The sequence below is a fragment of the Vigna angularis genome, chromosome 5 (assembly GCF_016808095.1).
Source record: "Vigna angularis cultivar LongXiaoDou No.4 chromosome 5, ASM1680809v1, whole genome shotgun sequence".
Classification (NCBI taxonomy): domain Eukaryota; kingdom Viridiplantae; phylum Streptophyta; class Magnoliopsida; order Fabales; family Fabaceae; genus Vigna; species Vigna angularis.
This window is the reverse complement of record NC_068974.1, coordinates 12,930,091-12,941,482: the sequence shown is the minus strand read 5'-3', so window position 1 is coordinate 12,941,482 and position 11,392 is coordinate 12,930,091. Positions and strand designations below refer to the sequence as shown.

General features: G+C 35.3%; 1 protein-coding gene and 1 non-coding gene across 2 annotated transcripts; one reads left to right on the top strand and one right to left on the bottom strand.

The window, feature by feature from the left end:
- Positions 1-1,366: 1,366 nt before the first annotated feature.
- LOC128196637 (uncharacterized) lies at positions 1,367-2,812 on the bottom strand. Its single transcript, XM_052878131.1, has one exon. It carries the CDS (start codon positions 2,810-2,812, stop codon positions 1,367-1,369), a length of 1,446 nt encoding a protein of 481 aa, XP_052734091.1.
- Positions 2,172-2,278, top strand: LOC128197311 (small nucleolar RNA R71). Its single transcript, XR_008249698.1, has one exon. It is a non-coding gene; the product is annotated as a small nucleolar RNA R71 (small nucleolar RNA).
- Positions 2,813-11,392: the final 8,580 nt, after the last annotated feature.

Here is an 11,392-nt window from a genome sequence, read left to right as displayed (position 1 = left end):
AATTGGGTAGATAATTCCTGCATCTAGCAATTTAATTACTTCTTTCCTTACCACTTCCTTCATAGTCGGGTTGAGCCTCCTCTGTGGTTGCCGCACAGATTTGAAATCCTCTTCCAAATAAATTTTATGCATGCACACAGTAGGACTAATACCTTGCAAATCATCAATTTTCCACCCAAGGGCAGATTTATACTCCCTCAACACCCGTAAAAGTTTATCTTCTTCAGTACATGAAAGTTCATTGCTCACAATTACTGGATTACGCTTTTGCTCATCAAGGAACCTGTATTTAAGGTGAGAAAGGAGTTGTTTCAATTCCACCTTGGACGTTTCTACTCCTCCATCTTCACTCTTGTGTAAATCTTCTATTCCTCTAGTGGAATTGAATATTGGCTTCAGCACTTCTAATTGTTGAGCGCAGTTCAATACCTCTTCCTCATTACTTCCTCTTTTCAACTCCTTTGCTTCCATTCCTGACAATAGAGCTTTCTCTAATGGACTCTGCTTAACCTGGAATTTTATCTCTTCCAACAAAAGAGACTCAATTATTTCAGCTTTGAAACAGTCTTCTTTGTCAAGTTTGTGCTTCACTGCTTCAGTCATAGAAAATGTGACTTTCTCATCTGCCACTCTTAACATCAGCTGTCCTTGTTCAACATCTATGAATGCTCTCCCTGTTGCTAAAAATGGTCTTCCCAAAATGATTGGGACTTTAGCATCTTCTTCCATGTCAAGAACCACAAAATCAGTTGGGAAAATAAATTTGTCCACCTTTACTAGAACATCTTCCACAATTCCATAAGGATAAGTCATCGATCGGTCTGCCAATTGTAGAGTGATCATAGTGGGCTTCACGTCTCCAATACCCAGCCTTTTAAAAATGGACAAAGGCATTAAGTTAATATTTGCTCCAAGGTCACACAATGCCTTACCCACCATTATATTTCCAATCTCACATGGAATGACAAAGCTCCCTGGATCCTTCAACTTGGGAGGTAATTTTTGCTGAATTATTGCACTGCACTCCTCTGTGAGCATAATTGTTTCATCATCTTGAAGCTTCCTCTTCTTTGACAGCAAGTCTTTCATAAATTTAGCATAACTTGGCATTTGTTCCAATGCTTCAGCAAATGGAATATTAATGTGGAGCTTCTTAAAAACATCAAGAAATCTTTCAAATTGCTTCGCCTGTTCTTGCTTCTTCAACCTTTGAGGGAATGGAATGGTAGGGACATACTCACGCATCTTTTTCTCACTCTCTTGATTTTTCTCTCCCTCTTCCTTCTCCTCACATTTTCTCTCAACTTCTTTTTCAGCACTTTCTTCTACTATTTCTTCCACTCTTTTCTTTTTCTCTCCCTCCATCTCACTTTTTTTTTTCATTCTCTATCACTCTTCCATTCCTCAATTGAATTGCCTTGCATTGCTCTCTTGGGTTTGGTATAGTGTCACTAGGGAATGTGCCAGGAGATCTCTCAGAGAGTTGTCTTGAAAGCTGACCAATCTGGTTCTCTAAATTTCTTATTGAAGCTTCCTGGTTCTTGAAGTTTATTCTTGTCTCACTCATGAAATTTGAAGTCTGCTCCACAAAGGTAAAAGTTTGCATAGTTAACTTCTCTAGTGCATTTTCCAACGTAAACATCTTTTTTCCCTGATTGTTGGGCTGAGCTTGATATTGATATGAAGGCCTTGGCGGGTTAGATTGGATTGGATTACTCCAAGGTCTCGTTTGTTGGGATCTCCAATTTGCATTAAAGTTGGTAGAAACTTGATTTTGTTGTTGTCCCACTGCATTTACTTGTACCTCTTGGTGAGTGGCCTGACATTCACCATTTTGATGCATTCCTTCGCAAAAATCACACCCTGGAGATCTTGTATTCACATTATTTGCTTGCATATTTCCCAGCTTCTGAGTCAAATCATTCATCTGCTGTGTTAACAACTTGTTTTGTGCTAAGATAGCATCCAAAGTATTAACCTCCAACACTCCAGCTTTTCTATTCTGACGGTCAAACTGCATATTCACTGTGTTGTTTGCCATTAATTCTAAAGTCTCCAAAGCTTCCTCTGGTGTTTTCAAAATGAATGATCCTCCACTTGCTGCATCCAACATTGCCTTAAAAGTGGGTGAAAGACCATTATAGAAAGTCTGCACTTGCAACCATTCAGGTAAAGCATGATGTGGACACTTCCTCATTAGCTCCTTGTACCTCTCCCACGCCTCATATAAGGATTCATTGTCTTGCTGCACGAAGGAGGTGATCTCATTCCTCATTTTCGCTGATTTGGAAGGAGGGAAGTATTTGGTTACAAATTTTGTAGCCATATCCTCCCATGTAGAAATACTTCCTTGAGGTAGTGATTGAAGCCAGCTTTTAGCTTTATCCCGTAGTGAAAACGGAAAAAGCCTCAAACGAATTGCATCATCTGAAACTCCATTATACTTCAAAGTATCACAGATTGCCAGAAAATTCTCCAGGTGAGAATTAGGATCTTCTGAAACTGCACCTCCAAATTGATTCTGTTGAATGACTTGTAACAAGGCAAGCTTGATTTCAAAATTATTGCCTTGAATAGGAGGTCTCACAATGCTTCCTTGATAACCATTAGGATCTGGCATAGAATAATCACGTATAGTCTTTCTCGGATTTTGTTCTTCTGCCATTGTTGATCTCTCCTCTTCTTGCTCAATTCGTCTCTGTTCCTTTCTTCTTTCTCGCTTTCTTCTTCTTGCACTACTTCTGTTGCTTCGTGCTGTGCGTTCAATTTCTGAATCAAAAAGTAGATCTTCTGAAGCAACAGTACCTCGCATAAACAACTTAAAGACACAAAAACACTGCACAAAAATTATACGTTACTAAAAACAAATAACAACTCAAATCTTAAGCTAATTAGATCACTAAATCAACTAAAATCAATCCCCGACAACGGCGCCAGAAACTTGATGTACGTTTGGCAAGTGTACCAATCGTATTGTAGTAACAAAATATCGTCCTCAAGGATTGAATGAGTTGAGTACTAGTTTACTAATTTACTTAATTTTGAGCAACAAAGATTGTCAAGTAGAATGATGAACATAAACAAGTGATGGAAATTCAAATAGTATAAACAATGTTAGAGAATTGATTTCATACCTTTTCATATAATTTCCTCCCCTTTTCAATCGATGTGTAAATTATAATTATCCACTTGAGTTTATTTAGAGCTTGTTTACCCCTAATCCCTTAGTAGGCAAACGTATCCCTTGAATTTGAATCCCCAATCCCTTAGGCCAATTACAAATTCAACAAGATCATGAAGAACAATCATATCTCAATTCAAACTAACTAGTCCTGCCCAATTTCCCAATTGTGACAGCATCTAATCTGTTCTAATTATAAACGCAAGCAATTCCCAATCTCCCAACTGTGAAACTGCTCATAGAATAGACATTAAAACATAAATAGAACACTAGGATAATTAAAATGAACTTAACATCAATTGAAAAAGGTTCAGAAAATATAATCCAAAGCACTACATCAATCCACTAACAAAAGGAAATTTAGTTCTGCATAATGGAAAAGAAAAATCAAAAAGCAAAAAGTTCCGCAAAAAGTTGCAGTTAAAAGCTCCAAGAAGAAGACGAAGAAGAAGCGCCCCTTTGTTGTGCGTGAATACCCTTTTTGTCTCCCCCTTCCACGTGTTTTCATTCCTCTCCCATCATTTCCACAAATTCCTCCTTTTTAGGAGAGTGGTTTTCCTTTTCCCTAACTTCCTCCAATTTTCCTTTAATTTAATCTCTTTAAATCAGTCATAAAAGAGATCAATAACTGCTCAATAACTGCTCCTGGAAACTTTCACAGCCCATGGAAAACTCCCCACTCTGCCTGTGTTCTTCTCTGCTTTAATTCTGTTTTCTTATGTGAATCCACAGATTACTCCACAGATTGTGGGAACTTTCACAGCACAGTTGTTGAACTTTCTGTTTTGCAACTCCATTTAGAAGCAACATCCACATGTAACTCCACAGGTTGTGAGACTGTTCACAGCTTGGTTGTTGAACTCTCTGGTTTCATCTTGGTATCTTGTACATAAATTCTTCCCAAATTGTGATTTTGGCACTTAGAATCATCAATCTACAATAAAAACACAAAATGCCAATGTATGATCCGAAACAAAGATAATCCATGACTAAATCCTTCAATGAATGCAATTATGCATGCAAATGACCTAAACTAAGACATGAATGCAATTACATTTACTCACACATCATAATCGCTTTAGCACATTTGAAGGTGCATCTTGATTGATCAGGAGAGAAGTATTTGTGATCTTTAATTTTCTTTTTCCCTAGATGTGCGTGTCAGGAAGAAGAGTGAGGAACTCTTGACTTTGAGAGGGGATTCTCAAAGGGTTTTCTACAACAGGGACGGCTGGTTTTATGTTTGCAGGTGTTGTTGTTTCTATATTTGATCGAGAGTTTGTGAGGTGTTTACATTTGAGAGTTGTTCTGTAAAGCCTTGGCTTTAATACTCTGATCATTATGGTGAATTACTCTCTGATGTAAGGTTGATTGGGAGGGTGACTGGATGTAGGCATTGAGGTCGAACTAGTATAAAAATTGTGTTTGTTTTTCTCTCCTTTATCTAGGTACATTTTCATTGTAATTACATATACACGTATTGTTTCATTGCACACATATTTGCGTACTGCACAAGAAATATTTCAAGAACCTTATAGTTTGTGAAAAAGATTTAAAAACTGCAAGTTTTTATAAAACACCAATTCCCCCCCCCCCCCTTGGTGTTGAGAAACAAAGTCCATCAATTCTAACAATTGGCACCAGAGCTGGTTTTCAAAAGTTATTTGAAAAACAAATCGATTACTCTTTTTGTATAATCGATTACTCAATACGAAAATGGCTTCTGTTTCTCAAACCTTCGATGAAGGTACATCCACAAATAGACCACCTCTATTTACTAGCGAAAATTATGTTTTTTGGAAAATCAGAATGCAAATTTTTCTTGAGTCAGTAGACAAAGGTATATGGGATGTTGTTCCGAATGGTCCCTTTGAACCCACTAAATTAATGGATGGAAAATCTATTTTGAAAAAATTTTCTGAGTGAAGTCAAGAGGAAAACAGAAGAGCATAGTATGATGTAAAAGCTAGAAATGTTATTGCTTCTGCTCTTACTATGGATGAGTTTTTTAGGGTTTCACAATGCAAGAGTGCCAAAGAGATGTGGGAAGTACTTGAAGTAACACATGAAGGCACGAATGTGGTAAAGAGAGAAAGAAAGAACTCCTTGGTACAAGAGTACGAAATGTTCAGGATGAAAGCTGAAAGGACCATATATGACGTGCAGAAGAGGTTTACTCACTTTGTCAATCACTTGATGGCTCTTGACAAAGCTTATGAGAAGGAGGAAATCAACATCAAGATCTTAAAGAGTCTTAACAGGAGTTGGCAACCAAAGGTAACAGCCATATTTGAATCTAAAGATTTAACTAACATGAATATGGCTACACTATTTGGTAAGCTCAAAGAACACGAGCTCGAGCTTGGTAGATTGAAAGAAGAAGAGGAGATTGAACATAAGCAATCCATTGCACTCAAAGATACTAGCAAGAAGACCTCCAGAAAGGTTGAATCTGATGCAGACTCAGGTGTATATATCTCAAAAAAAGAGGTTATGAACATGATGGTAAAGAAATTTACCAAATTTATAAAAATAGAAATGTTGCAACTGACTTTGCAGGTAACTCCAAAGGAGGTAGAATGAACTCAAAGATTAGAACTGTTGCTTGTTATAAGTGTGGAAAAGATGGTCACATCAAACCAGAGTGTCCAAAATTGAAGAACAAAAAAAAGGCTGATGCAAAGTATGCTCACAACAAGAGAAAAAGTAACCAAAGGAAGGCTTACATTGCTTGGGAGAACAGTGATGGTGATTCATCCAACGATGATGATCAGAGTCTAGAAGAGGAAACAAATTTGTGCTTCATGGATGATTCTGTATGGTCGGAAAGCAGTGATAGCGATTTCGAGAGAGGAATGAGGCTAAAATACAAGGTTATTTCAAGAATTGTATGCTAAAGCAATGAGGCTACAATACAAGGTTAATCGATTAAACTCTGAAAGAAAGGAATTTGAATATCGAATTAATAACCTTGTGGATGACAATGATAAACTTAAAAAGGAACTTGATCTTGCTTTACAATATGCTAATAATGTTAAAACTGAAATTAAGATTGTAGAAAAGGATTGTGTTAATTGTCATGCTCATATTAAAAAAAATAGAATATCTCACCAATACTTTAGAAAAATTCACACTTGGTAGAGAGAATTTAGATGTTGTATTGAGGTCATAGAGAAGATCAATTAATAGGCAAGGAATTGGTTATAAGGCTAAGAGTGAAAGAATAAATTCTAAGAAACTTATTGACTTAAGAAAACTTGTAACCAATGCTTATTTTTACTGCAATACAATTGGTCATACTATAAAGAATTCTTATTATAGGAAGGTTGGTATTTCTAGAGGAAGATACAAATGGGTTCCTAAAGAACAACCTTCTGATACTAATAAAAAAGGCCCCAAGTTTATTTTGGTACCTACAACAAAACCATTTGAATGTTTTGCAGGAAAATAAGTTGATCATACAACAGACAAGTGCTCAATGATGAAATGCAAAAGGAATATATCAGCATTTCTTGAGTAACACTGTGTGGTAACATGCACTGTTAAATCCATGCATCGTTATATCTGTTTGTGAATGTATGTTATGTGTATGAATCATGTGGCTTGTCTATTTGATAAGTTTGAACGAAAAACAATTTTTCACGAATTTTAACCGATTACTTTATTAGTGAAATCAATTAGACTTTGTGTGTTTTTCTGTTTTGTGTGAAACTATGTTAAAAATGGAATCGATTTCAAGAGTAATAAAATCGATCAAAATGTTTTACCTGGGCTTTTTATGTCTGAAAATTTCAATGGGCCTGGTGATGAAAGGTTTTGATGTGTGCCTATATAATTACCTTATTTGAAAATTCATTGTGAAATTGGTGCTCTGACTCTTAACCCTAACTAAGCTAAAAGTATTCCTAAAGACTCTAAATACGTGATGGCCTCTTCATCTTCTCAACGAGGGAAATGTCCTGCAACTATTGAAAGGAAAGCAAATCCTGAAGGCTAGTTTAGTGATGAAAAGAAGCGTAAAGATTTTGTCTACTTTTGGGGTTTCAAGGAATTAATAAGGCAGAAATACTTAAGCATTCAATTCTTCCGCACTGAATGTTTCATATTTCAAGAATGGTTGGTCTACTCAGTTCTATCTAAGTTTGTGGAACTTGAAGGAGATTATTATCCCAATCTTGTGAAAGTGTTCTATGCAAACATAAAGGTTAATGGCAATATTATTCTTTTACGTATTAAGGGGGCTGACATTCGTATTGATGAATCTGTTTGGAGAATTGTCATAGGGTTTCATCCTGGTGGGATGAAATGTCATCTAGGAATATCTGGTGTTAACAAAATGGGAATCTACGAAGATTGTCTAAGGGATTTTGAAGAATCACGAGACAACAATCTCTTCAGCGTTGGTAATATGAAAAAGGATGAAAGATTATGTGCTTTTGTCATTGCCTGGATTTTGCTGCCTAGAAGTGGAAATCACACACTGCTGACTACTGAGGATGTCTATTTACTACATGCCTTAAGGGCCAAATACAAACAGATTGGATATCTTTAGTAAGTGATCACATGACTAAGATCACTAGGCAGAAAGTATACCATCTACCTTATGGATTCTTCATTAGTAGAATTTTAAGACATTTTGGAGTGGACACTACAAATGAAGTCATCATGAAATGTTCGAGGACAAATATGATTGAAAAGATGTCTTTATATCATATGGGGTTTAGAAGAGGTGAACAAGGATGGTCATTTAAGGATGAACATATTCCAGAAGAAGAGGAAGTTGAACCTATTGATGTTGACCTATCCAAGTATAAATTCAAACCTCAATGAAAGTTTGAAAAGTTTGTGGTAGATGAATTTAAGAGACAAGATAACAGAATGTCAAAGCTGCAAAAATCTCTTTCTGAGTTACATAGAAAAGTGGACTATGCTCTAAGGATCAATGCTTTTGGTGGTACCTATGAGGATGAGGCTGGAAGTGAAGACGACAAAACAGATGAAGAATTTATAGAAATATCAGACTTAGAATAGGGGTCTTAGAGTCCTAGATATGAAGTTTTTGTCTGTATCTACTTTATGATTTTGTTTTGTCTTGTTTTGATATAGTGGCTTTTAAGCCATATCTTGTTGCTCTAGTTATAATCATCCCTTAATATCAAATGAAATGAAATTATGCTTTTGGTAATCAATTAGTGAATTGTGAATGATGATTGTTTTGATTGAATCTAATTTTATCACTTGTATGATAGTAATTGAATTGTTCATGGTTACATCATTACAATTGCATATTCATACTTAATATGTGTTAATGATTCTTTCTCAGTTATACTGCATATGATCTAACGCTTTATCTAGATGAGATGAAAGGATTATGCAGGTGATATCAGTCGATTGATTGTACACTGAGTTGAAAAGAAAATTCAACAATACTTTACTGCATTGAATCGATTACAATAGAGATAAAACCGATTGTGTTTCACAAAGTTTGGTTTGAAGTTTCTAACCATCAAATTACTTACTGTGAATCATTGTTTTATGATCATATTTGTGAGAATTAATCATAAATCTCAATGGTTTTAATTCGTTATGTATCAAATTGAGATTGTGAATGGTTAAAATTTTCTATGATAGCTTCAAGTTGTATCTGCATTACTCTGATATTTGTCATATTCCATGATACATTTCTTGAAACTGTGTTTGATAATACATACTCTGTAATATCTCTATCATACAACTCTGATACTGAAATAGGATATGCATAATGATAGGGGGAGTTTTGTATTCTGTTATATAATCTGTTCACATGTTAAAGTAGAAAAAATTTTGAATCATGTGAAGTGAACATTGCTGACAAAGGGAGCGTCATTTTTTTTTCTGTTTAAATATACTAATGCATCTCTATAATGTCTCAATATCTCTGAGTTTTCAATTATTTTGTGCTATGAATCCTTTTTTGCTAATGCCCAAAGGGGTAAAATAATTGACCTTGTATGAGATAGTTGAATGTAATGTCATATACCTGTCTATATTTTTCTGTTTCAAACTGTGTGAAACAATTTTTTGTTTGTGTACTATGTACATCATGGTTGGTTTATTAATCACGGTTGTGCATCATAAAAAAAGGGGAAGATTGTTGATAAGGGGAGCACATGTGATAGTTGAACCCAATCCCTGTTATGTTGGTTTTTTATGATGACAACACACTGATAATAACAACACACGAATGTTGTCAAGTCACAACAGAAAGGATTTTTTATTATATCAATGCATATGCTGATTTGAAATTGCATATGTTGAACATACTAATGTGACTCCATACTATCGTGTTTATGATGTGATCATATTTGTGTATGCACAATGTATGATTCTGTGTTATGAATACCACATTCACAAAAAGCATATCAGAATGAAAAAATCGATTACAGTGTTGTAGTAATCAACTAAGGTCATCAGACAACTTATGGTTTTGAACTGTGGCAAAACAACTAGTTTGAATCGATTACATTAGTTTTTGAATCGATTAAAACTCGTGTGTTTGTATATATCATTTTCAAATGTGATGTGATGAGTCTTTGGAAAGAAAAGTTTTCAAAGTTCTGTTAAGTGTTGAAGGTTAATCGATTACATGCTTTGTGTATTCAATTAAGTATGTTATGTTTGAAAATTGGTTTCTTGCTAGTCATAACTCCTATAACGGTCATATTTTTAAATGTGTTTGACTAGTTGTTAAGATTTCGGCAAGTGTACCGAATCATATCAAGTAATAATAAATGGTAAGACCAAGTATCGTTTCCCTAGAGACTCACGGCCTATACATTCATGTGGTTTCTTGATTAATTAAGACTTGTAAACAAAATCATTGTGTTTATATTGCGAAAAATAAATATGAATGCAAGTGTGATCAATTGACTTGAAAGAGGCAAAGGTGATTGATATAAAATATGGAATGATTATGTTGTTGGGGTTTCCAACTTATCCTATCCACTTTCATGTATTTATGAATTCATCTTCTTCATTAATGTTAATGCCACTTTCTAATTTACCTTAAACCTGATGTCTCGATGAAGAAAGCCTACTCTTAATTACTAGTTCACAATGTCTTGTATCCTTAGCAATTAATTATGCATTACATTCGCATAGAAGCTTCAAGGCAACCAACCTTCCTATCCCTATGTCTAGGTAATATTGTTTTTGGGAGAATTTCCCCAGTTCTTGATTTTCTCATATGTGTCCATAGTGACAAAATCAATAATCATGCAACTGAATTAGTTAAACAAAGCATGCATAGAGTGTAGAGAAAAAACCCTAACAATTAATGAAATAAAGAATTAATAATAAGAATAAATTCAATACATGAGAGTTTCAAAGGATTACATCGTTTCCCCAACAACAATGGATGTTTAGTTCACCATAGACATGGTGAAACTAGATGAAAATAATGAAAAGAATGAAAGATAAAACCCTAAAAGTTGAAGATCAGAGCTTTCACATCCAAAATCCATCTCCGAGGGGTGAAAGGAGTGTGTTTTCACCTCTTTCTGTCCAAGGATATGAACCCTAAGTCGTCCAAAACCTTAAATAGTTCATAAAAATACCAGCAAAATAGCCCAAGCCCACGTCGTCAGCGCTCAGCGCCCCAAAAGGGCGCTCAACGGTAGCTACGACACTCAATTGACCCTCAACGGTGGCGCCCAAGCATGAAACAATGCTTTCAAAACCAAACTAGCGCTCAGCGGTGGCGCCCAAGCGTCAAAAAGTGCTTTCAGAACCAAGTTGGCGCTCAGCAGTGGTGCACAGGCGTGAAACAGTGGTTCTTCTATGTGCCACTTTTCCAGCCTTTCATGACTCTAACTCCTTGCTACTTCAACTTCTTCATCAAATTCATCTTAATTCCTGTCAAAACAAGGAAAAACAAGCATAAAACCCATTCAACTCTCTTATTCTCACAACTTAATCAAAAACATGATTTCAAGGTAGTTTCTAAGTCATAAAGGGTGTTTTTAATATCAAAATTAAGTATAAAAATAATGGTTTTTCAACCGTTATCACCAGCATTTAATGAAAATCGTTTACATTAATTGTGTATTCAATTAAGAGCTAAGTTTTTTGTAATTCTGTTACATCTGTTTAATGTAACCGATTACATAAGTTTAGTAATCAATTGCTTTGTGTCAGGACTGATATAAACTATAAATTGACGCATTGTTTGAA

Bases quoted from the DNA above. Each gene is read 5' to 3' on its own strand.
- LOC128196637 (XM_052878131.1), bottom strand. From the start codon at position 2,812: ATGCGAGGTACTGTTGCTTCAGAAGATCTACTTTTTGATTCAGAAATT.